This window comes from Mustela putorius, unplaced genomic scaffold, assembly GCF_011764305.1.
Source record: "Mustela putorius furo isolate JIRA1106 unplaced genomic scaffold, ASM1176430v1.1 tig00003859_pilon_pilon_pilon, whole genome shotgun sequence".
In the NCBI taxonomy this organism is placed as follows: Eukaryota; Metazoa; Chordata; class Mammalia; order Carnivora; family Mustelidae; genus Mustela; species Mustela putorius.
Window position 1 is genome coordinate 9759149 of NW_025422011.1, and position 25484 is coordinate 9784632.

Below are 25484 nucleotides of genomic sequence, written 5' to 3' on the forward strand. Positions count from 1 at the left end.
GTTATAGAATGAGAGGTTCTGTCTGTCCATCCATCCATCCATCCATCATCCAACTATCCATCTATCCATCCATCCATCCATTTATCCATCCAACCACCCATCCACCCATCCATCCATCCATCTTCCCCCTTCTTAAGCAGCAGCGTCTGTTAATGTTTCACAGTTCTGTACTCCCAGCAGCAGGGAAGTCAAAGAACTGGGTGATGTCAATCCTATAAAATAACCATATCTCTGGGATGGTACCAGAGCAGTAGGTTTCTACATAGAAGGAAAGGAGAGCTCAGTAAAGTAAAATCAAATGCCCGACATCCATGCAGAGTCAAGCACAAAAAAAGAGCTTGCACCCCCTGCTCTGCTCAGCTGCATCATCCCAGCCTACCCTAAAATCCACTCAGAGAGACACTGTTTTGTTTCCTCCATTGTTTGTTTTGTTTTGATTGTACTCAAGTCCTCTGCAGTCACGCACAGGGGAGCTATGATACCACGCCTATGTAATTTTCCCAAAGGCCAGCCTCACATATTAAACTTTAAGGAGGACTGCTGATCAGTGGGAGCAAAACCCTGGCAGAATTAGCAAATTAAGTGAAGAAACAAATCTGCCTTTGTACTCCCACTGTCTGGAATGAAAAACAAAATATTTCTGAAATGCAGAACGCAGGGGGAGACCGGCTTAGGAAGGAGAACCCTAAGGAGGAGCGCAGGGGAAGAAGTGTGTTTCACATATGTATTGTATTCACAGTCATTCACACTTGCCAAGATTTGGTTTGTATCAGAGCATGACTACACAACCCACGGTTCATGTTTCTTCTGAAATACATCCTACAGAGCAAAGGGAAGAGTGGGACGTGATGGATGCTCTAGGAACCATGACGGTGGCCTTGTCTGCGAGGAGGGCTGACTGCTAGTATCAGGGTGACTGCTTGAAAAAGGGACCCCACAGCTCCTTGAATGTGCTCATACAATGTTTCCAGGTAGCCCCTGGCGTAACTCAAAGGGGCCTGGCTCCTAATGGTGCATGGCCCATGGGCAGGGTCAACGGCACTGAAGGAACGTTGCCCAGAATGGCATTGCCTAGACATCGTCTGCAGCCAAGAACAGGGCTGTCCTGGGGTAAGAGAGAGAGAGGATCCCAAGCAGACATTCTCCAGTCACTTGTGATTATTAGAGCAGTCAGGTCCCCGACACCCACCACTCACCGTGTCAAAGCACCCTCGAGTATATCCTTGTATTTACTACCTGTCCCACAGCTGGCAGTTAGTGAAGCTAGAACTTGAAGTCACCCAAAGCCTGAGCGGGTCTAAAAATAGGGAACTTGTTAGTACCTAAGGCACCCCAATGCTATCAGTAAAGAGTTCCAAAAAGCAGGTCTGGGCTCATCGTGCAAAACAAATTTCTGAGGACTCTCACCTAGGGTCATTGGAAGTGAGCTCCGTCCTAGAAAACGACGATCACGGTGCCGTTTGGAACTGCAGGTGCCGACAAGAGAACCAAGGGGGGAGGGGGCTTGTTAGGGAACTGGTCAGCGCGGTTCTACTCATTCTGTCTGTTTACCACAGAACCCTCCGTGGAAAAGAAAATCTTAGGCAAACCAACTAGGTATTAAAAGAGAACACTATAGCTCCTTTGCTGTCACAGAGAACAGCCCGAGTCAAGTCCAAAGCCCCCTTTGCACTACTGTCCTCCGCCTCTCCACTGCGGCACAAAACCTTAGCACTCTAAGAAGCAAAGTCCAAAACATGGAGCGGCATCTCACTGCTCACTACAGATGAAAAGTCAGCCCCCAGGGGCACCTGGCTCAGTGGGTTAAGCCTCTGCCTTTGGCTCGGGTCATGATCTCAGGGTCCTGGGATCGAGCCCCATATTGGGCTCTCTGCTCAGCAGGGAGCCTGCTTCCCCCTCTCTCTCTGCCTGCCTCTCTACCTACTTGTGATCTCTGTCTGTCGAATAAATAAATACAATCTTTAAAAAAAAAAAAAGAAAAGAAAAGAAGAAGTCTGCCTCCAAACCAAACCAGACAGCTGGATCCCTGCAAATTCTTTCAGGTCTTTATAGCAGACAGTCTAGACATTAGTTCCTATAAATGAGGCAGCCTGACTCTTGGCATTTCTTTTTCAATCACCCTACAGCTACCTGATGAATGGACACGAAGATGATGGTGTGATTATTAATAATAGTAACTAACTCTTCCTAAGAGCTTAGTAAGTGTCCAGCATTGTCTACACACAGAAGTAGAAATGTATTTAAGCTCTGTGAGGTATCTGAGTATTCTCCATTTTTACAGATGAGGAAACTGAGGCACAGAGAGATTAAATAACTTGCCCAGTATGTAGAAGAACCAGGACAAACCCAGGCAGGTCTGTGTACCCCTGAAGCACTCCACACATGGCCTCCCGTGCAAAAATAATCAGCCATTAGGAAAGAAGAGCAGTCCATTATCCCACCTCCCAGAGATGCCCACTGTGAACGGCGATTTAATCTTGTTGGCTCTCCTTGTTGAGATTCACAAAGGCCGGGCACCTCTTGCTGAAAATTTCATTTCTGGTTGAGATGAAGTCATTTCCTTTCGGGAGCAGTGGAGGGACGGACCTGAGATCCACCCGTTTTCCTCAGGACACAATAAGCAGGAAAAGCACCATGAAGAAAACAATCACTAACCCTTCGCTCGCGGCCATCACGTCACAGGGGGCCCACTGGTCAGAATGCTCTGCTCTGGAGGCCAACACACTAGCTGGGGTGCTTCCCACCTGGTGGGGCTTCTCAGAAGGGATGCTGTGCTGGGCAGCCTTCCTTCCCTGATCTCGCGAGAGGCTGACAAGCTTCGTCTTCACTTCCCCCTTCATTGAGACTCACAGAACAAGTGAGTCCCCAGTGTCACGAGCACAGGAACCCCAGGCTGCTGATGAAGATGCAGATTCCTGGGCCCCCCTCCTGGAGATTCTGTTTGGGGTCACCCCTAAATCTACGTGAACAGGTGAGGCAGTGACCTGCCAAGCCCACTTTAGGAAACACTGGTTGGGGAGTGTCCCTAAGAGCCCAAGAGCGCTGGGGTAGGGGTGCGGGAGAGGAGAGCGTCTTTCAGTTGCTGTTCACGAGAAAACTCAGGGAAACCTAGTTGTTTCAGTTTGGGGTTTGTGGTTTTTTTTTTTTTTTTGTCAGTATTAGGTGGAGCAGGTTCCCCCTGAGCCATGGAGAGAACACTAGGACACTTATTCAGAAAAGGGATCAGCTGTGTCACTTGGGTCCGTCCAGTGACTGTCAGGCAGCAGGGGGCAAGCACTTATGCCCGTATAACCATGCCTTTAGCACAGGACGCTTCGAGCACAGGACAATGACAAGACCTGCATTTGCTGAATGTTTACCACATGACAGGTATTGTTTCAAGAGCATTCCAGAGAGCCACTGACTCTGCATAACCCAGTGAAGTGCCACTATTCCTATCCCATTTCACAGACACCACAGAGGAAGTATGGAGTGGGGCAGTAACTTGTCCGGGGCTGCACAGTGATGGGGGGAATGGGGGAGCCAGACCTCCCGTGAGATGCTCTTAGCCACTGACCAAACAAGGCAGTTGTGCTAAGACAGACCCATCCCTGGGGGACCCAGGTCTCCTCCAAAAGGCACCTTTGGCTCTAGGATATCCCACGGGCCTGGCAGAACCGCTCAAGGACCCACAGAGCAGTCAGAGGCTCTTCCTCCCCTCCTGTTCCTTCTCTCCTTATTCAAGAGCTAAACTACCATGGCTCTCCCTGCCTTCTGCTCCCACCCAGAGTATATCACCTGGGGGCCTAATCCCATCCTGGTGTCCGTGTCCAGCAGACTATGTACTACAGCCTGAATCATAACTCTTATTCTGTGGCGTGTCCTCAAAGTCATGGTGGCCAGACATGCTCTTCCCCAAGTCACCATCAGAACCATGTCCCAGCATGCTGTGAAGAAGCTAACTGGGAAAGTGGAGAGGGGAGGAGGGGCTCACCTCCATTTCCACCCCAGGAGAAGCCCAGGGGAGGACCCGAGCGGCCACAGGGATGGGGAAGGGAGTGGGCACGGAGTTCGACCTTGAGTCAAACACCGGCAAGGTCACTGCTGTACCCCAGAAACATACCCCAACTATGGGCAGCAGGTGACACAGTCCCTCTCGCCCCTTCCTAGCATCAGACTAGCCAGTGTCCTCCATCCCAGGGAGCTGGGAACAGTCTCGGTTTGGTTTTTAAATGTCAGACAGCAAGTGGCCAAGGCCCGCCATGTTCTCCATCAGGACCATCTGCTCCCCGCCATGCGACACAGCCTCCCTCGGCTCCCCACCACTGCCCGCATGCTGCCGGGGCTCTGCGAGCATTGTGAGAATCTGGGAGAGTGTCAAGGGGCAGGCTGTGCCAGGAGCTCGACAGAAAATGGCCCAGTGACAGGCAGGATAGTGATGGTGACGGGCTGGAGCAAGCTTCCCCTCTCGTTGGCCAAAATGTCCAAAATGGCCAAGAGAGAAAAATACATCACACTGGGTGACCACCCCAAAGTCACCATGTAAGCAGGCTGTCTTCCCTGAACACTTTCTCTTAGCACAGGAGGCCAATAAAAATCACCGGCTCATTGCCGAATCCCAAAAGAACTCGAGATGCCAACAACAACCCTTCCACCCGACAAGAGTCAACAGGAGCCAAGATGGTCTTTGGTTGGATCCCTGCATATTTAATCCCACTAAGAATCAGAGACACTGATGGCCTATTTGCCTCCACACCCTCATCCCCCCGGCCCGCCAGCCCCTCCAAATGAAGGGCACTGAGGACAGCAATAAGCAACTCAGGTACACAGGCAAGCCACACGTTTCCAAAGGACTCAAGAGAAGACCTTCTAATTTGGAATGAACCTGATGCCCCTCCAGGCAGTAGAATATGAAATACCCACATAGAACGGATCTCAGTCCCTTCTCTTTGTCCACTGATGCTAGAAAACCTTTTAGTCCTAAGTCATTCCCTCCATTTTACCGGACTCTTTACCAGAATCATACGTAGCAAAGGACATGATATTAACAATGTCAAAAGTTACAAGTTCCTGGGGCGCCTGGGTGGCTCAGTGGGTTAAAGCCTCTGCCTTTAGCTCAGGTCACGATCTCACGGCCCTGGGATGGAGCCCCACATTAGGCTCTCTGCTCAGCGGGGAGCCTGCTTCCTTCTTCTCTCTGCCTGCCTCTCTGCCTACTTGTGATCTCTCAGATAAATAAATAAAATCTTTAAAAAAAAAAAAAAAGCCACAAGTTCCTGAAATGCTTTTTTAAGAGGAGTATATAGTTAGCTTTTGACTTCAAAGATTCTCTCCAGCCCACCCTAACCCCCCACAGCTTCTCCCACTTTAAACCGTGGAAGACTACTCTTCTCAAATGTAACAGACTAATACATCTCTCTGGTCACGTGTCTGGGTTACATGAACGCACCACTTCCTCTTAATTATTACTTCCTCATCTGTCTCTGAATTTTTTAAGAAGCCATTAGGCAACTGCAAACTAGCTGTGTCACAGATGACAGCACAAGTCGGCCTAAAAATAAAAATAAAAATAAAAAGATTGCACGGTCACAGCCTGACTTGGATCAGCAAAATTTGTCTCGATGCGCCAGGAAAAAAAAAATTTTTTTTTGGCGTCCTGTGATTTTGCTGCCATTTAACTTTTATTAGCAATTATGGAGCCTGTTACCACCGATGACATCGTGCGGCTACAGCCAAGCCCTGGCAACAAGAGTGTGTCTCCACGATGGGGGCCCAGGAGACCGGGCCACACTCATTCTAGCGTGGGGAGGCTGGCAAGACAGAGCGAGGCTGGTATCTGTGCACAAATTGATTTAAAAGAGGACTCTAGGGCGCCTGGGTGGCTCAGTGGGTTAAGCCGCTGCCTTCGGCTCAGGTCATGATCTCAGGGTCCTGGGATCGAGTCCCGCATCGGGCTCTCTGCTCAGCAGGGAGCCTGCTTCCCTCTCTCTCTCTGCCTGCCTCTCCATCTACTTGTGATTTCTGTCAAATAAATAAATAAAATCTTAAAAAATAAATAAATAAATAAAAGAGGACTCCAAGATGACTCTGTGCCACTAACTTCTCGGCTGTCAACCACGTGAGCATGGAAGTCGGCAGCTCCCGAGAGAGTGGTGGCAGGTCCCCAGCAGCAGCTGGCTTCACCTGGGAGGGACAGAGGAAATGAGAAGGGGCCTGATGGGGTTTCTGGTAGATGCCATTCGAGGCTCCTTGTTGCCACTAGATAGGACTGGAATGACCCCAGCAGGGAGGTAGGAGGAGGGCCGTGACTCGTACGACGAAACTTTCCAAGAGCTGGGGCTGTTGGCTGACTCCAGAAACGCAAGAGCTGCTCTCCTCCAGGAAGAGACCAAACCGGACAAATTCCTCTCAGTTCTTCTCTGGGTTCTAGGGTACCTCACACCTCAACCTCTTCCCCTAAGCCGGAGTCTGGCGTCTCCTGTCCCAGTTCCAAGGGAGAGGCAGGAGGACCCTGGTAGAGAGTCTGATCCTTCTCACCCTCTAGGGGGCTCGATGGGGGCTCGAGAGCACATAGTTGGGATGGGGCTCCCCCATCCTGGGCTGCCCCACAGCACATCCCTCAAAACAAACATCATGGGGTCCCTGGGTTCAGTCTTCTGAAGATGGTTCAGGGAAGGGCAGGTGTTCATCGCTGACCTGAAGAGACACAGTACTTCTGAAGTAGAACCATCCATCTTCCTTAGCCTCGACAACCTGCTGGAGAGGAGGATCCACAGAGCACTTTCCAGGGCACGTCTGCTGACTACAGGAGCCCAACGAAGTCTGGATCAAAACTTCCCGGGCAACCCTGGAGACTCTCCCTTTCAGGGGATCATGTACAGCTGGGAGAGGCAGAAGATGGCAGAGTGAGTCTTATTCAGTGCCTGCTCGGCAGCAGACGTCAGCTCCTGCACATTGGATTTTCCCACACATCGTTTCACACCTGCTCCCATTTCACAGAAGAAGAAACTGAGGCTCCACCAAGGGACGGGACTAGCCAGGGGCAGAGCTGGGATCTAAACCAGAAATGTGACTCCATGCAGCCAGTAAGAGTAAGAGTAGAGCTAGCATTTACTGAGTGCATACTATGTGCCAGCAGCTACTTGAAAGGCTTTCAAGATTTTTTAAAAAATATTTTATTTATTTATTTGACAGACAGAGATCATAGATAGACAGAGAGACAGGCATAGAGAGAAGGGGGAAGCAGGCTCCCTGCTGAGCAGAGAGCCCGACGTGGGGCTCGATCCCAGGACCCTGAGATCATGACCCGAGCGAAGGCAGACGCTTAACCCACTGAGCCACCCAGGGACCCGGCTTTCAAGATTTTTTAAGCTCATTAATCCTCACAGGAATTCCATGTGATTTAAGGAAATGGAGGCAAAGGACCTCATCCAAGTCCCAAAGCGCACCTGTGACAGCGCCAGGACCCAAGCCAGGCAGCACGATTCCAGACCCAGACCCCGCCCCCGAGCGGCATCCGCACCCTGTCCTCAAGCACCCTAAGGAAAATTCACAGGTGGTGCATTTGTTAATTTGGAAATGTCACTCCTTTGGGCTGAGACACTGCATGCTAACGATCGGAGAAAATTGTACTTCACTGAATCCAACACACCACGGATTGCAAGGCATGCCACTATTTTACATACAACTAAGAAAGAAAAAACCTGGCCAAGTAGGACACCGTGTTCCCCTAGCCCATCCATCATAAGAGGTCTCTCCCCTCCAGAGATGGGAAAACATGAAGAGGTGGGTGTCTCAGAACGGAAGTACCGGAGGCCTTCGCATGAACAAGATGGTGGGATGCATGACAGGTGGGGCTTCTCTGGGTGCAGAAAGTATCCCAACGTGAAATCTGATCTTTCCGGACTACCTACCTGATGATCGGGACTTTTAGGTGCAAGTTCCCAGTTTAGAAACACTGGCAGCTCATCTGTGTTTTTGCTGTCCTTGAGCAGGACAGAGGAGACCTGCCGGACTACAGCTGGCAGGGCTGGGAGCCCTCCACCCTTCCCGCAGGTGGGCTGAATGGCGGGGAGCTAATGGCAGATGCAGTTAGAGCCCCTCCCAGTCCGGAGGCAGCTCAAGGTTGCCTACACACTGGGTTAGCAGTTCTCTTTCATCATGGAAATGGCCCAATCAAGATGCCTGGTGATAGAAGGAAGGCCACACAGAGCTGGCTTTTTAAAACATATTATTTTTCTCATATAATGCCCTCTCCCCAGGCTTTCAAACCACTCCTGCTCCTGTTCCATGACCATCATGTTACAAAGGGAAGGGTAAAACAAGCAACAACAAAACACCCCAACTGGAGGCCATGAGAAGCCACACTGCCCACAGGCCCCGCAGGGAGCTGTGGCCACTGTGGGCCACTGCACAGGCGTGACCTCCTCTATATTCACCTGGTGCCCCAGGTTGTGTCCGGGAACCTGTGAACGCGACCTTGCTTGGAAACACGGTCTTGGCGAACGGAACCTAGTTAAGAAGAGGTGATAATGGATTAAAGTGGACCTAATCCAGTGATGCGTGTCTTTTTAGGATGAGGGGAATCTCTACACAGAGACGGACGTCTAGGGAAAGGGGCCCATAAAGGCAGAGGCAGAAATCTGCAGGGTCGCACCCACAAGCCAAAGAAGTCAAGGAACGCCAGCAATGACGGAAGGGCCCTGGCCTGCAGAGTTTTTGGAGAGAGCATGGCACCTTGGCACCTTGACTTTGGACGTCCAACTTCCAGACCCATGAGAGAATGCCTCTGTGGCTGGAGGCCATCCATCCAGCTTGCGGTGTTCTGTTACCACAAGCCTAGCAAACAGATACACTAGGAGGGTTTCAGAGCACTGTGTGTTTCCCCATGTGGTATAAAACATCGCCAGCATCTTCAAACAGGGCCCTTTGGGAAAAGTTAGCATCAGGTCAAATTCATGTTAGGTCAAGCAGCGCTCAACGGGCCAGAAAGGTCTGCGTGCAGCTGTCGGTGACCACCTGGGAATTTAGGCTGTGATCCCAACACCTGGACTGAAAGGCTTGCCTCACCTGGGTGCAGGACACAGAGGGCATGCCCGGGGCGGGGGAGGGGGGCAGGAAGAGGACCAGGAAGACTGTGGCTTGTCCAAGTTCTAGGCCAAAAACCTTGCAGGCCGCTGTAGGGCACAGTGTGGGTTTCAGGCCAGTGTGGCGAAGGGCAGCGGGCGGGGGTGGGGGTGGTGGGGGAGATTGGACACTAAAGAAGGCTGTTTGGGCAATGAAGCAAAATGCCATCATCAAAATCCACTTAGACGCTTAATTGTGCGGGGCTGCAGCAGAGCTGGGAGCAAGTGGATGCGGCCACTCTGCGGGCGGGAGCCAACAGCAGGTCCATTAACCAGAGGTCCCCAACCGCGAGCAGGACAGCTCCCTCGAAAATTCCCTCCCTGCAGCCCCAAGAACTGACAGGCTCATCTCAGACCCTCAGATGTTTGTTTCTATCCCTTCTGCACTGGCTGCAGTGTGCAGCTGGCTCCCTAGGGCTCTCAGCTAAAGAGAATTTTGTAAGAGCTCACGACTGTGTTCTTTTGGCTCTTTAAAGCGAAAAGAAGATACTGACCCAGCAAAAGAAGGTGTTGCCATGGCTTAGGTTCTCCAGGGGAGAGCAGGAAGAGCGGGGGTGGAAGAGAAGGGAACGTGAGGTTCTAGAAGAAGGGAGCCAGGGGCGGGCTGGGCCAGTAATGCGCAGCATTGCACGGGCCAGGAATGGCACAATGGGCTTGGATTTCAGCAAGAATGCCACAGGGCTTACTGAGGGAATAATGTCGGTAGGCATCTACTGAATGCTTACCCCGTGCCAGGCACCCAGCTCCAAGCTTCGAACACAGCTCATTTAAGACAACGGTACCCTGTGGTCAGTAGAGCCGATCTTCTAGCACTGTTTGCTAGACCAGCAAACAGTGCCTATTGTTCAAGGTCAGCTCCTTTCCTACTGGCTCAGGGTCTAGACACGGCACCTACTGGCTTTGACATCACCCCTGGCGTGGGGACCACCCTTACCTCCCTTCGACAGATGAGGAACTAGGTACAGAGTCAGGTAAGACGGTGCCCAGGGCCTTGAAGGTCATACATGGAGGCTGGCCCAAGGACCCTGTCCCCAACTGTGGGATTTACGGTCTCACATTTGAGATGAAAACTGTTCAGTGAAGAGGGCGGGGAGGTGGGGGGGGCAGGGAGGGGCACGCCCGGAATTACCCAAGCTGTTTTAAAACAAGTATGTGAACAAACAAAAAGAGTTCAAAAAGGGGGGTCGTAAACACACAGAGAGGTCATCCCTCCCACGCAGGGATGCCACAGAGGAAGAGCGAGCTTTTGCTCTCAAGTGTTTAATGGACGGAGCATTAAACCGCAGCATACTCTCTAGACTCTTGCTGTAAGTTCCAGCTCAGTTTTGTGAAGCTTGATGTCTTCAGAAGGCTTTTGAAATTCAGCCCTTAACCACGGCGAGCCAGATCCTAGATCTGGAGGAAAAGGGGCGTCGCCACATGAGCAGGAGCGGAGGGCAGGGCTCCTGGGGAGGCACAGCGGCCCGGCGGGAAGAGGGTAATAAAGGGCCCATGACAGCCCGGATGGATTTAAGTGCCCCTGGGAAGTGGGCGCACCTGATTCCCGGGGCTGCCACCGCACAGTGCCGTACCCTGTGCAGCTTTAAGGAACAGAAGTTTATTCCCTCACATTTATGGAAAGAAGTCTGCCTCTGAGGTATCACCAGGGCTCCCTCCAAGACTCTGGTGGACGTCTTCCTGCCTCTCTTCCGCTTCTGGTGGCAGCGGTCAAAATGGGCATTCTGTGGCGCACAGCTACATTGCCCTGATCTCTGCCTCCGCCGTCAGCGGGCCTTCTTCCCTCATATTGTCACAGTGTCTTCTTACAAGGACGCCCATGACGCTGGATTAAGGGCCCACGCTACTCCAGTATGTCCTCGTCTTACCTAATTCATCCTCAATGATCCCAATTCCAAATAAGGTCCCTTTCTGAGGTACTGGGGCTTAGGGGTTCAACATATATTTCAGGAGATGGAATTCAACCTGTAACAACAGTACGAGTCTTATTTTCAAATGATTACAGAAAAGAAAACGCAGAAGCAGGATGCCTGTGAATGTCACCTGGGACACAGCAGTGGGGCTTCTGTCACTCACCACGTAACAATTTTTTTTAAAAGATTTTATTTCCTGGGGTGTCTGGGTGGCTCAGTGGATTAAGCCGCTGCCTTCAGCTCAGGTCATGATCTCAGGGTCCTGGGATCGAGCCCCACATTGGTCTCTCTGCTCAGCAGGGATCCTGGTTCCCCCCGCTCTCTGCCTGACTCTCTGCCTACTTGTGATCTCTCTCTCTCTCTCTCTCTCTCTGTCAAATAAATAAATAAATAAAACCTTTTAAAAAAGAAGAAAAAAAAAAAAGGTGATTTTATTTCCTTATTTGAGAGAGTGTGCAGCAGCATGAGCCAGGGTGGAGGAAGGGGGCAGTGGGAGAGGAACAAGCAGACTCCCCGCAGAGCAGGGAGCCCCAACACTGACCTCGGGGTGGGGGGCGGTGGAGTGTGGCTGGACTGGATTCTGGGATCCTGAGAGCACAATCCAAGCCTAACTCAGCTGCTCAACCAACTGAGCCACACAGACACCCCACCATGCAACAATCTTTTAAAAACTAAAGGGAGACATGTTGATGCCTTGGATGGGTTTTCTAGAGCTGTGGAGATAAAAGTGTTAGAATTCGGTGCCCTCCACAATAGAAATGTATCATCGCACCATCCCAGAGGCCAGAAGTCCAAAATGAAAGTGTCAGAAAGTGATGGGTTCCCTCTGAGGGGTGTGAGCAAGGTCCACACCAGACCTCTCTCTTTAGCATTAAATGGCCACCTTCTCTCTGTGTCTTCATAGTCTTTCTTCTGCTGTATCTCTGCATCCAAAACCCCCCTTTCCGTAAGGTCACAAATTTCCACTCCCTAGTCTTCTGGGGGAATTCAGGATGTGAGCCAAATACTAGTGACTTGGTGGAACAGGTGAATTACTGCGGACATTTTATATGGACAACACCTGTGACTCTCAGTTTTGTCCCCTCATCTCCGCCTGCCCTGTAGCACCCAGCTTACATGAAAACATTACATGTGGCGCCACCTAGAGGTAGAAGGTGAGAACGACGATAAAAAAGAAAGGAAGACTTTCTGCCCACCCCCCTCTCATTTCCTCCCCCTTCATCTTTCTTGTACATTCCTTATTCCAAACTTGACCTCTGAAGCCTCTCATGGATTTCAGCCATCACACCACAGCAATGAAAAGTCATGCTCAAGGAATGGCTGGAGACAGTAAAAGCAAGGAAAATTCAAGTTCCATTTTTGTACTTTTCTGTCTCTGGACTTGGAGAGCCATTAAAATCTTCCCATTGGACAAGATCCTTGAATTCATTCCCATCTCCTCTCCACCCCCACCAACACGTGCACACGTGCATATATGCATGCACATATACTCAGCCTGAGATTTGAAAGTCTACGCATGCCTGATCAAAGACACCAATCAATTTCCTTTTTCAGATAAGACCAGTTTGTGACACAGAACTCAAACCTCAAGACCTCTCCCCCATGTGGTCAGGACACAGAGTGATAGCAGCTAAAATCTGACGCCACACTGGAAGGAGATCTTAAGGCTCGTGACTCTGGGTCACGTGTGAGTTTTGGAAATCTGGACGGCTGCTTTATTATGACAGCGCGTGTCAGTAATGATACTACCGTCTCTTCTTACAGAGACTCACAGCAGTAACGGCCATTTCAGAAATCATTTACAGAGAAGAACATCATTAACGTTTCTCAACATTGTTTTCAAAAGCAGGTTAGCAGTAGAGGAATCTGATTCGGCACAGAGATCCAGGTAGAGAAAGCCTGTGGTCTCTGATGGACGCAGGTGATGGGCACTTAATCTCTGGGACAAAAGGCCAGCTCTAGCAATCTCTTTGTGGCTCAGGTCCCCCATCCAGAAATAACAACAGTCCTCTCCTCATACGGCTTGTGACAACCAAATGAGCTAATACAGCGCAAAGTGCCTGGGACAGAGCAACCCAGAGGAAGCTCTCAAAATATCTGATTTTGTGAGGCTTCCACATTTTTTTAAACTATCTCTACTCCTTTTACTACTAAAAAAAAAAAAAAAGTTTAGATAAAATGATCATTTTATCAACCAAAATCAGAAATTCCCTCAAACTAAAGAGCCTCTTAAAAGCCTAAGGAGGAGGTTCTCCAGATTCACAAGGAGGAAAATTTAATGACACAACCCGAGTGGAAATTTATTCTAGTCCATTAATAGATAAATCGCAAAGTCAGAAACATGAGTAGTAAATAGGGCTATAGGAAAACATTTAACCTCTTTAGATTATAAAAAAAAATTAAAATGTATTACTTTTCTATTAAATTAGCCAGAAAAAATATTTTTTAGAGATATTACCCAAAGCTGCCAAGACGAAAATAAAACCGAATTCTCACACATTGCCAGTGAGGGAGCACACACGGGTATGAACCTTTAGCAAAACAAGCAGGCACTGGTTTCAAGAACCAAAAAAAGCTCCTGTCCTTTGACCCAGTAATTTCACTTCTGAGAACCTAGCCTCAGGAAATCTCTCAAAACGGGGAAAGTCATGTCTACCCTCACATTCACAACACTGAATGCTATTTCTAACCGCGGAAAGCTGGAAACAACATAAATGCCAAATCTTCATGTAGAGTCAGTACACTATATGACACCACGTGAATGGACTATTTTTCTAAGCATGAAAACGGATAGAGAAATATGAAAAAATACATTAAAATGTTTAAAGGTCAAAATGCTGCCAGGGGAAAAGATCAAAATATAACACTGCATACCCACAGTGATTATAGCTGGGAAGAGCCCTGAATAAAAACTTCTAAGATGCTGACAGTGGTTCCATTAGAGTTCAGACTCTAGGCGTGATGCTGCTGTTTTCTCCTCCTCATTCCCCCAACTTTCACAGTAGGTGATTTTTATTATGTTCATCATAAAAAGAAAAGTTTCTTCCTGTCTCATGAAAATCCTTCCTCAGCTGTGGGCACAGAACAGCTTCTCACCGCCTCATATCCCACCACGACACAGCTCTCCAGGCTCTTCCCTCACCCTTTGGAAAGGGCAAGAATTCTCCTTTTTTAAGTGTACTATCTTCAAAATGCCAAAGTTATTCCATAAGATACAGGAGGCAATCACCTCTCTGTGGCGAGGAAATCAGCCACCTTCACTCTCCTCCCCGTAAGTACCACACTGTTCCGAAGAATCGAAGAAAGGACAAAGAGGTCGCATTGGAATTCTCCAGCAGCTGCTCTCAAAGGGACCTCGAAAAGATGGTGCAGCTGAGACCCTGAAGACCTCAGCGAGACCCAGCCTGGTTCGGGCGGAAACCATTGTGTAAGCTCCCTCACGGACCCCAAATGTTTAAACACCCACCGCAGGGCAATGGTTAGGGTACACCACACCAATGTGACAGCACAGTAGGCGACCTCACAAAACAACAATCGTGAAGGCTACATATGGCCATCTGGCAAAGGGCCTCCAACAGGAAGCAGAAAAAGGCAGGTCACTCCATCACATGTCGTCATGACGACACCTGCGTCAAGCAGTTGGTACAGTCTGACCAGTAACGCTAACGTTTACATACTGCTGCGATACCCAGCCACGGGGCTGTGTGCTCAACGTGCATTTAACCTTCCCAGAAAGGATTACCAGAGCCCTGTTATTCTCATTTTGGAGAGGACGACACTGAGGGACATCAGGAGGCGAAGGCACCCTCGTTTAGTCCTCCCCAGGGCAAAGGTCTAGAACATCCTGGTAACTTCCTTAAGATCACCGAGCTGGGATCTGGCCAGGGGGGTGGGAGGGACCGAAGGGATTTGAACAGTCTGTCCCCAGGGTTCATCCCTCGACCCCTGGCCTGGGAAGAAATATGTAAGAAATTCAAAAGGCAAGTAGAATTTGTTTTAGAAAACTGACCTCTTCCCCTCCCTCCCTTACCTAAACCTTTTAATGTTCTGTTCTTGTGATTTAAAGACAAAAGGAAAAAAAGAAAGGCAACAGAGGAGGGGTTCTTTAATGCCGTGTGTTTGTGTGTACGGTTTTTTAAAATTATGTTTTAATCCAAACACTAAATAAGTACCAGTCAAGTCTTTATTACGCCTGGGGGTTAAAGGTAGGAAATGAGGAGGAAAAAAAAGACTGAGAACAGCCAAGGCAAGCGTGTTCCAAACCAAACCGAACAGTGCCAGGCTGCTGCCTGTCTCATCTTTTTTTTTTTTTAAATATTCTCTTTCCATCACCTTTTCCAGTTTGTGCATGAATTCCGAAATCATGGAACTGGACTGACACAAGACACAGAACGTCACACAGTACCCTAACCACACAGCTGCTATTGACAGAGCCGGGAATAAAACTCAAGTCGCAGGTCCGAACCCTGCATGCTTTCACAAACGGACCCTGTGCTCCATGTTCCGGCTCGGCTACAGAAAATCAGCATTTGCGAGAGCTCACAGACCCTATTCCAAAAATGCTCCTTCCACATCTTCGTGGAGTATTTAATAATGCTCAAAACTGGACGGACTGCAGAGTTCACGCACACGATCTCGTGTGTAACTCAAATTACACCCGTCACGTTGCTAGCAACTTTGGAGACCTGGACACAGAGAAAGCTGAAACAGACATTAATACTTTTTAAAAAATTCTGCAAAAGTAAAAATGCATTATGTATACTGGTCTGTTTGGGAAAAAGTCACAGGCAATAAAATGAATGCTGCCCCCCGACCACACACAAAACTATTCCTAATCCACCAGCTCGCAAACCTTCTCTGAAGATTGAGGGGCAGGCAAGCAGGGATACTGGACCCCGAGATGGACACGGGGCCAGTCTCTGAACAGGCGACCTGCCCAAGGGAGCGCATCATGAGGGTTGGGCAGCTAGCTCCGGAGGTGGGCTCTGGCCCAGTTTTCCTTCCCGTGCGTCAACAGACTGGGCCTCAAATCCCAGGAACAGCTACGTGAAAGTTCAAATTATCATCTCCTCAGCCATTTCCTCAGCTGGCTTCCAGAAAGAGACCAGATTCAGAGCCAGAACACACAGTTCTCCTGTCAGTGAGGCCCTGCGGCCCGGTGCCTGAAGCCCACGGACAAGCCAGGAGCCAGCGTCCAGCTGTGTGGTCCCAAGGCAGTGACCCAGGAGGGAACCCTGGGGCCCAGCACTCCTCAGGTTTCACTCCCGCCTACCAGGGTGCCAGGGCTGAGTTCACTGCACAGCACCGAGCTTTGGAGCAAGAGAGAACTCTGCTCTCCAGGGCAGAGAGCGTGATCACCCGACACCCCAGACGCCCTCACTCCCATCCAGCAGGTCCTTTCTTGCAGGTCACCACGGACTCCAATCTCGTGCGTATTTTGAGGGCTCAGAATGGAAAAGACACTGAAGAAGGAGGCGGGGTGGGGAGGATAAGAAAGAACCCCCAGTTCCTGGGGGTGCCCGTCTGAAGAGGACTCCCCGCATCAGCAGGGAAAAGGCCAAGTAGTGGCAAATTACTGCCTAGTGGCTACCAGCTCCGTGCAGGCCACTTGGCCAGATGCCACCCCTGACTTACCCAGAAAGGACATCTCACAGGATGTGAAAGATGGTTACCAGCCCAGGCCTTGGGGTCAGGCAGCCCTGAGTCCAAATCCAGCTCTGCTCCTTACCAGTAGGGAGACCCTAAAGCTACCTCACCTCTAGGAGTCTCAGGGTCCTCATATGCAAAGCAAAAGCAAAGAGAGCGCCCCAGGGTAGGGTGAGGAGAGCCCAGTGGAGGGGCGGCTCCGTCCCCACCGGGACTCCGGGCTCCGCACCCACCGTGCTGCTCCCAGGCAGAGCTACAGAGTGGAGAGGGCTGGGCTGCCAGCCAGAGGCCCAAACCTAACTGCCTGCAGCATGTGGGGTGGGCAGGGTCTGAGCCGGATTAGGCCCTTGTCCCCGCAGCCCCTGGACCGTCCCCACCCCCACCCTGCAAAGGGTAGGCCACTCACGGCACTCCTTCTCGTCACTCTTGTCGAAGCAGTCGGGCAGCCCATCACACTGCCAGGCCCCGGGGATGCACCGCCCGTTGCCGCACATGAAGTTGCCCGGAATGTTGCACTCGTTGGTGAAGTTGTTCCCGGGGAGCAGCTGGCTCTCTGCAGGAGAGAGGAGACAGGAGATCAGATGGGCAGAGAAGGCACGGAGCTGCGTCCCCACCACGGAACAGAACCTTGTTCGAAGGGGGTCTCGTACGTGAGACTTCCAGTAGGCTCACTGACTAACTGCTAAAAAGCTCGGTCATAAACCCAAACATTCTTCCCGGCCATCAGCTGTGGCTAAAAACAAAGGCTCCAAGTCACGAGTGAGCACTGGACTCCCACTGCCTCCAACAGCAGGAAATGCAGGATCCCACCCCGCCTCGGACTCTAGGGCCCTTGAACCACCGAATATCTGAACCTGGGCCAGTCAGCAATAACACCGGGAGACCATTGCCCTTCAGCCCACCAACCCACCTGAGGTCACATGGGGAAGAAAGGCCAAACTGAAACCTGAACTCAGGCCTTCTAACCCCCATGGGGGGCACCGAGGTCAATTGACTATTTGCCAAGAGTTCCAAGAACCAAGCCCCAATATTTCGATCCAGTCCATCAACTGCCACAGCCCTGACCAGAAAGGGTCAAGTCTTAGGCTGTTAAGCAAAGAGGGGGGGCCAAGGTCATGGGGGTGGGGTGCTGAATCCATCTACAAAGGACCCCAGGGCAGATTTTCAAGAAAGCCAGAATCTGATGAATCTCATGGGTCTGAGCCAGGGCCGTCCATGGCCTGGAGGTAAGAAGCCATCTGGAAGTGAAGCTGTCTTAGGGGAAAGGAGAGGAAAAAAGACCAGGACCTCCCGGGTCCCTTCTGAATCTTCAATAAGCATTTACCAAACACTCATGACCAGACACCTGTGCAGGTCCTAACTGTGCAGAGTTGAACACTGGGATTCCCCCCTTCAATGCTGGGAAGGCATGAGGGTAGGCTAATGGTCGAATGATCCCGCTGCCAGGTGCAGAGAGAGAGGGTGCCCAGATCTGCCTGGGAGTGGGGGGAGCAGAGCAGGGCCCGTGATCCTCCTTCACAGGCTTTACCAAAGGGAAGCATCTCGTGCCAGATCTCTGACGTGACCTCTGTTTCATGCCACTAGCCTTTACATGGCTTATTTTTACCTGGCAGTCTCCTAATAACCCCCTATGTACGCTTTCATATAAATGTCTATCCCTCTGTGAACTGTTCCCTGACTTCTCCAAGCAGAAATGAGCCCTTACTCCGTGGTGCAGCTTGAGTACTACTGAGGCGACACTAAAGGTATTTTACGATGGAACAAGGAGGTAACAACAAACTGGAATGGACACAGTCCTAGGCAAGCAGGGCCACGTCAGCCACGGAGACCCCTGCAGACCACCCACCCACTGTGCTGAATTAGTATCTACCTGCACATCTCTCCAGCGAAAAATAAGCTTTAGTAGTTCACTGGTGAATTGTAGAACAGCAGCTCTAAGTGAGGGGAGAGGGCCTCCCCCTACCCACATTGGAAGCCTGAACATCTCCCTGGCCCCTCCCCTCACTCCACCTCCCCCTACAGTGGGCCAGCCCCCCACCAAGCCCCGCATGCCCATCACAGTGCCACAAGCTTGCCTCCAGCCCGAGTGACCGCCATCCCCTCCCAGCATGCCGCCACAGTCTCCCAGGGTGGCCTCCCCGCTCCCCACAGCCCCACGTCCACCTCTGCAGCCAGGGGGACCTTTCTAAAGAGCAAATCAATCATGACACTTCCTCCCTTTGAAAAGCCACTGAATGGCTCCGCCATGTTCTTAAGATAAAGTAAAAAGTCAAGGTGTTAAGGAAAGGTTCCAGAAAAGAAGAGGCATTTGCAGTGGAGGTTGATAGAGAGATGAAACACAGGGCCCTTGAGGCTCAAAACAAAGAGGGTAGGAGGAAGGCTCAGCCCAGGGCACGGATGGGGACACAATAAACACCTCCCAGCTCTGACTGTTGGACACTGCAAACCTACTGTGTCGCCATTTCCCCCCACTCCACCACTGGGGCAGACGTGATGAATCACGGCACTCTGCCTGTCCCCTGAGCCCACACTCAACATCGGACTCCCGCTCAGGACTGAGTCCAAAACCCACAGCCAGCCCTGAGAAAAGCAGGAAACCAACTCACCACCTTCGGGCGAGAGCAATCCCAGGAGAGGGGCAACGGTAGGAGAGAAGCCTGGAGACACGGCCAGGGGCTGGGTCTCAGCCAGACACGGGGAACACCACCCAGAGCGCCCACCCATTCCAGCTGTTTCCTAACAGCCACTGTGGCCTTCAGCAGCAAGCTCCCAGGGAACGCGCTGGGGCTCCAGAATATATCTGTCACTCTGTTTGGTTTGGAAATCACTTTCGCTTGCCTTGTAGAGCTGGCTTCTCGAAGGCAAGCCCCCTGGAAAAGTCACCACAACCGTGACATCTTGCTCTGATAAACAGATTTCCGGAGCCAGAAAATTGGCCAGATTAGCTTCCAAAACACTTGCTCCAAGAGCCCACGGGCGGGCGGGACACGGACTTGACAAATCAGAAGGCGCGCAGCGGGCACTGACTATCCACCAGTGACACACAGGTGGTCCTGCCAGCTATGGGCTTGCGGGTATATAGGGGTAGGACTAGGGGTCCCCTGGCAGGAGAAGGGTGGTCGGTGAAGGCCAACACAGAGCACATTCCAGGCGCTTCTAAGCAAGTCAGTTATGCATGCCCAGGGCATGGGGCCTTGTGCTAGAGGGAAGGGACCACATCACCGAACTCACAAGCATGAGGAGAAACTGAGGTCAAGAGACGTTAAATCCTGTCGGCTCTGAATTCACAATCTTCCTTAAACTCATCCAATGTGTTTTTATTCGATGGGCACCAAGCCATCCCAAACTGTGTGTCTTCTCGTCCCCTTTTAAACTGGTGGTTGTCAACAGGGGACAGTTCTGAGCCACTCCCCCAGCCTCCCTGACTCCGGGGGCCATGTGGGAGTATCTGGGGACGCTGCTGACTGTGGCAGCTCCTGAGTGGAGGCCAGGCACGCAGCACACCGACGATGCCCAAAGCTGCCCCTCAACAACACAGAATCACCCGACCTAAAACGTCTCTAGTGCCGAAGCCCAGAAATGCGTTAAGTCTGAGAAAATCGACCTCTGACTCTCTCTTCTCATGCCCTCCTGCATACTCCAGCCCAGCGAGATTCTGGGTTGCTGCCGATGGCTTCTCAGTGCCCCGACTGCTAAACCCAAGACTCGTGCCAGGGTGTCCACGACCTGCCCCGCCCACCTCTACAACCTCAGCTCCTCGGACATGACTGTCCTCCCTACGCAAGGACCCTGCGCAAGGACCCCCCACACCGCCCCCTGCCGACCCCGATCCCGCCGGCTGCCTTCACCTGCCCCCACTCGATATGAGGAAGTCCTGTCCCCTAGCACCTCCGGACGCCACTGCACCTGCGGACAGGGTCTTTAAGGAGGTGATTAAGGTAAAATGAGGTCATGAGGACAGACCCTGATCCGTTATGACTGGTGTTCTTACAAAAAGAGGGAGACGCAGATGCGCACAGAGAGACCACAGGAGGAGGCAGAGAGAAGACGGCCGTCTGTAAGCCAAGGAGAAGCCCCGAAGAAACCGGCCCCACCCCAACCTTGGGCTCAGACCTGTGCAGAAATAAGTATGTGGTGTTTATGCCAGCCCCTCTGTGGTTCTCTACTGTGGCGGCCGGAGCAAACTCACGCATCTGGCTGATCCGGCTCGTCCTTCAGCCCTCGGCTCTCCATCACTTACAGCCGAGACCTCGTCATCGACACCCCGTCTAATGCGGGTCCCCCCCAGTTTTTCACTCTGACAGTGTCCTGTGTTGTCCTTTAGCCCATCTGTGCTTAATGCAGGGACACCCTTTCATTCAGCGCAACCTTGGCCCCCTAAGTCCCCAGCAGGTGTCTGCTGCCCTCAGAAGGAAACCAAGCGTTTGGTCATGATTCATCGCCACCCCTCACGCTCTTCCTCGCCAAGTTCCATCCACTCCCTTCCTCAGCCCCGAGAAAGGGCGTGGACTCTGGACATACGTAGTTAAAAATAAGGGACATGGGGGTGTCTGGACGTGTGCACGTAAATTACTACCCCGTCTGCTTTAAGAGAGGTAAGAAATCTTTTCAGCCCGACAGCGGGGCTTTCTAGTGGCTGAAATATTTATCCCATCTCAGTGTTGTGGGACACATTCAGCATCCAAAAAAGACAAGCATTAGCACGCAGTTGGCTAGCTGGGGGTTTCTCCTTGTCCCTTTTCTTTTTTTCATTAAGCTGAAAAATGAAAGAATTGCCCATTTTCACTGCAGCACATCACTTCCTTAAAATAACTACACCATCTGCACCAAAAACGAGAAAAAATTCCAAGTCCTCCCCCAGCGGGCAACGGCAAACAGCCTGCTGCAGCAGCTTCTTCCAAATCTTCTGGCACCCACAAATTTCTATTCGATGAGGGGGCCAAGACTGGAGCAACTGCAAAATCTCAAGACAGCTGCTGCATCCACCCAAACTCCCCTTCTGGAACGTGTGCTGTTCGCGATGGTGACTTTTCCAGCTGAGAAATGGGACATCTATTCCACTTCCCTGGGGCCTCCACATCCACATGCTCCGCTCTCCCTCCGCTGATTCCCCACCTCCACCCCCCTGCCGGGACGCTCCCGGTCATGACGCAGAGCAGAACTGACATCTGCAAGCTATCAACAGGCCCTGCTAGCTGATTTCTGTCCAGTTGCCTTCATTTTTATCCTCTGTGTCCTGGCAGTCCAGTCTGCGGGCTCAAGGAACAACAAAGCAAGACACAAACATACATACGGGCCGCCCTGCATGCTGTCTGTCAGCTCTCAGATACAGCTTCCCTGAAACCTCCCCAGAGAATGAACACACCTCTTCCCACTGCCCCGTGCCAAGAGCCCTAATGCTACGGGGCCACTGGAAACCAGCCTCTGTTTTCCTCTGTTGACTCCCCTCTTTGACAGGCATGGACGGTCCAGGTCCTGGCGACATGCAAAGCACCAAGGGAGCTGGTCTGCCGTGATTTGTTTGCAAACATGCTGGAAAATCCCCGCAGGTTCCCCGGACGCCACACTGCTCCACGTGGTGGCATCAAGTGTCGGAGGAAACCAGAGACATCTGTCCCAAGCACAACCCAGAGCCATTCAGCTCTCATCAGACAAACTGCTTCCCGCGGAGTTCTGCTATGGGCTGTCATCAGAAGGGAGCTGTCTGAGCCCAGAGGGAGGCTATGCCTCTGGCTCCAAGTACCTACACACGGCCGGGTTTCTCGCTCTAACGCTGAACGCAGCTCTGCCCTGGGAGAACAGTTCGGTAGCTCCAAACTCTGTCTGCCCATCTGTTCAAGGAAGGTATGGGTCAGGGAAATTGGTGAGAAGGTATAAAATGCCTCAGGGGTTGAGCCAGGACGACTAACCCCTGGCATTCACAGATTTCACATTTGCATGGATTCCATATTTACACGTAAAATGTATCCCATCTCCACTGACACTGAAGAGAGATGAGGTGTAGTTTTGTAATGTTGCTGCAGGAACAACTGACGCATAGAGCAAGTCGCCTGAGCAGTGAGTGAGCCTAGCTGTCCGCCCAGCATCTGCACATCACAGGGTCCTTGTTTGCTCTTCGTGGGAAATGCAAAACAGCAATCCCTAAGAGATGATCGATGCTTTGTTTCCTTCCTAAAATGAGTTTGCAAAGAAAGCCAATGGCTGGTACTGATGGGGCAAGCAAAGAGGAAAAGAAGAGGTCTGGGAAAAGGACAGCCCTTCACCAGGAAATAGCTTTCTAAATTATTTTTGTCCCATATTTATAGCCTCATTAAGGGCCTGAAGCTGTTACTTACATTTTTTAGTTACGCTTCATTGCATTTCATGAGGAAAATTATGTAGGAATGGCGTTCATGTCGTGGAGATTTGCAGAGCCATCCATCTGCAGCCCTGCAAGGTCCACAGTCCACAGCTTGGGGGAGGGGGGGGCGAGGGTGCCAGATGGCAAGGCTGGAGGGCGGGGTTCCTCATGGTGCTGACCCTCAGAGGTAGGCTCGGAGCCCCGCCACACCCTGCTCCCTGTCACTCCTTTTGCCCCCCTGCCCTTAACAGCCCTTAAGAGATTGATTATTGACTTTTCCCTAGGGAAGGACCATCTAACATCTTCTACTGCGGCTCTCAACACGTGGCAGGAGTCTGATACCAGTTCTTATTCCTTTACAAGAACCCTATGAAACATGCAGCCCATTTTGCAGATAAGGAAACTGAGACTGAAGAAGTAACTGCCGAAGTCACACAGCTAGGGGCTAGCACGGAGGTCTATGAACTTTTCAGGCCAGGCCGTAAAAACTGTAGGCTGTGCGGGACAAGAGGCCAAATTAAAGATGTACAGGTACTTACATAAAAGGAGAGGAAAAAAATATCCCACAGAATTTTTATTGGTGCAGTTCAAAATGTTCTAACAACTGAGAGCAATTTTCCAGAATAGAGAGCTACTAATGAGAAGACTGGAATTTACGGGGAAGGGGGAGAGGGGCAGGTAACACCGCACTTGATTAAGGTTCAAATTTAGAGTTCCCACTCATCAAAATCTACTGCGAATGTTGAATTTTTTTCACCATTTAAAAATGTTAAGATCATTCTTAGCTCGGGGACAGAGTAGGCTGGGTCTGACCCGTGGACCACAGTGTGCAGACTCGCGAGCCCAAAGATAAGAGGTCTACTCAAAGTAAGAAAAGGATCGCAAGGGCCCCATGCAAAGACACTTGCTCTCTATCCCATATCCCACCACACTCTGAAATGACCCCTGTGCTGCTTCCCACAACCACGAAGGCAGAGACCTTGGCTCGCCTGCTCCCCCGGGGGGTCAGCAGCTAGTCACGTGCCTGGCACCCGGCAGATGCTCCGTGAACACCTGCTGAACAAAACAGGCATGATGCACCATCCCCTTCCAATTCTAACACTCTCAACTTCTGCAACTTGATCTAACCCTACCTGAACTCATTTATATTTCCAAAATACAATGGGTAAATGAGATCGGGTCTGCAGAACACTTCTGAGCATATAAGAGGAAAAGGACAGAAGAACCACCAGATGAACTCTTAGGCATACCGGTGCCCTCACCAAGGGCTGGCTGCAAGTCAGGCCCAGGGTGTCGGGCCCAGGGGAGAAAGCCTTCTGTCTTTTTAGCTTTGCAACCGGCAGCAGCAGGAAGTACAAATCAGGCCGTGAAGCTATACTAGAGGACGAGACAGGGGACAGCTTTATGACCAATTTTATCAGGCTCACAGACAAGCCAGGCTTAAGAGAGGGACAATCAGCCCTGTACTTAAGGACCTCTCAGAAACAGCCACGGGGTCAAGAAGAAAAATTCTGCTCTGACCCCAGGTTCAGCTCAGCCCTGTCTGCCTGGAGATGGCGGTCATAATCACTACAGTCACCAGGGACCAGTCTGCAGCCTACATTGCACTCGGCACAGAGACACCCAGTCAGGGTAAATGTGGAAAAGGAAAATACCAAACCAAACCAAGGAATCAGGCCAGAAAAGCCAAATGAGCTTCATTTGGGCTGAAAATCGTATCTTTCTGAGCTCAGGGTAAGGAAGGATTTCTGAACTAAGACTCAAACACAGCACAGACCATAAAGACTGATAAATTCAACCCCGCTAAATTCTAAAACTCCTGGTCAACAAAAGATACCACAAACAGCTTAAAAGGTAAGCCACTAACGGAAAGACTGCACCTGCTGCATTTAGGACCCACAAAGATGCACAAAGATCACCACCTAGGATTTTCCAAGACTCTTAACAGGCAATACAAGCCACCCAATAGGAAACTGGACAGAACGTATGAACAGGTACTTTCACTGATGAGAAAACTCAAAATTCCACTTAATATATACTCGAGCTCACTTGTAATCAAAAAATAATTAACGGAACCAGAAAGTTCTCTTTCACACCCGTCAGACTTGCAAAAATTTGAAGTCTGACATTTTCAAGTGGTGAGATGCTGGGAAGCTCAGGAACTCACGCTGCACGTGGCCGAGTAACTGAGAAGAACCACCCAGAAACTTCTTGTGAGGCGGAAGACGCTCAGAACCTTTGCCCCCACCAGTCCTCTTGTGGCACATACCCCAGGACTGAGGAGAAATGCACGAGAGACAGCAGCAAAAGAACCCTCACCGTGGGTACCGGGAGGATAGAAAATTGCGACACAAACCGAATGCTCCTCGAAAGGAGAATGGATGAAAACACGAGGACACATTTGTCCAACGGACTACCATCCGGGGCTTCGATGTAGCACCCTGGGGTGGCCAGAGTCCACACGGACGAAGCTGAGAAACCTAA

General features: G+C 51.0%; 1 protein-coding gene across 1 annotated transcript in view; it reads right to left on the reverse strand.

Moving 5' to 3' along the window:
- LDLRAD3 (low density lipoprotein receptor class A domain containing 3) overlaps window positions 1-25484 on the reverse strand; it is a 220409-nt gene that overhangs the window by 136839 nt on the left and 58086 nt on the right. The window contains exon 2 of the mRNA XM_045066018.1: window positions 17067-17213. Within this exon, the coding sequence (XP_044921953.1) occupies window positions 17067-17213 (147 nt within the window). The remainder of the gene's footprint in view (window positions 1-17066; window positions 17214-25484) is intronic.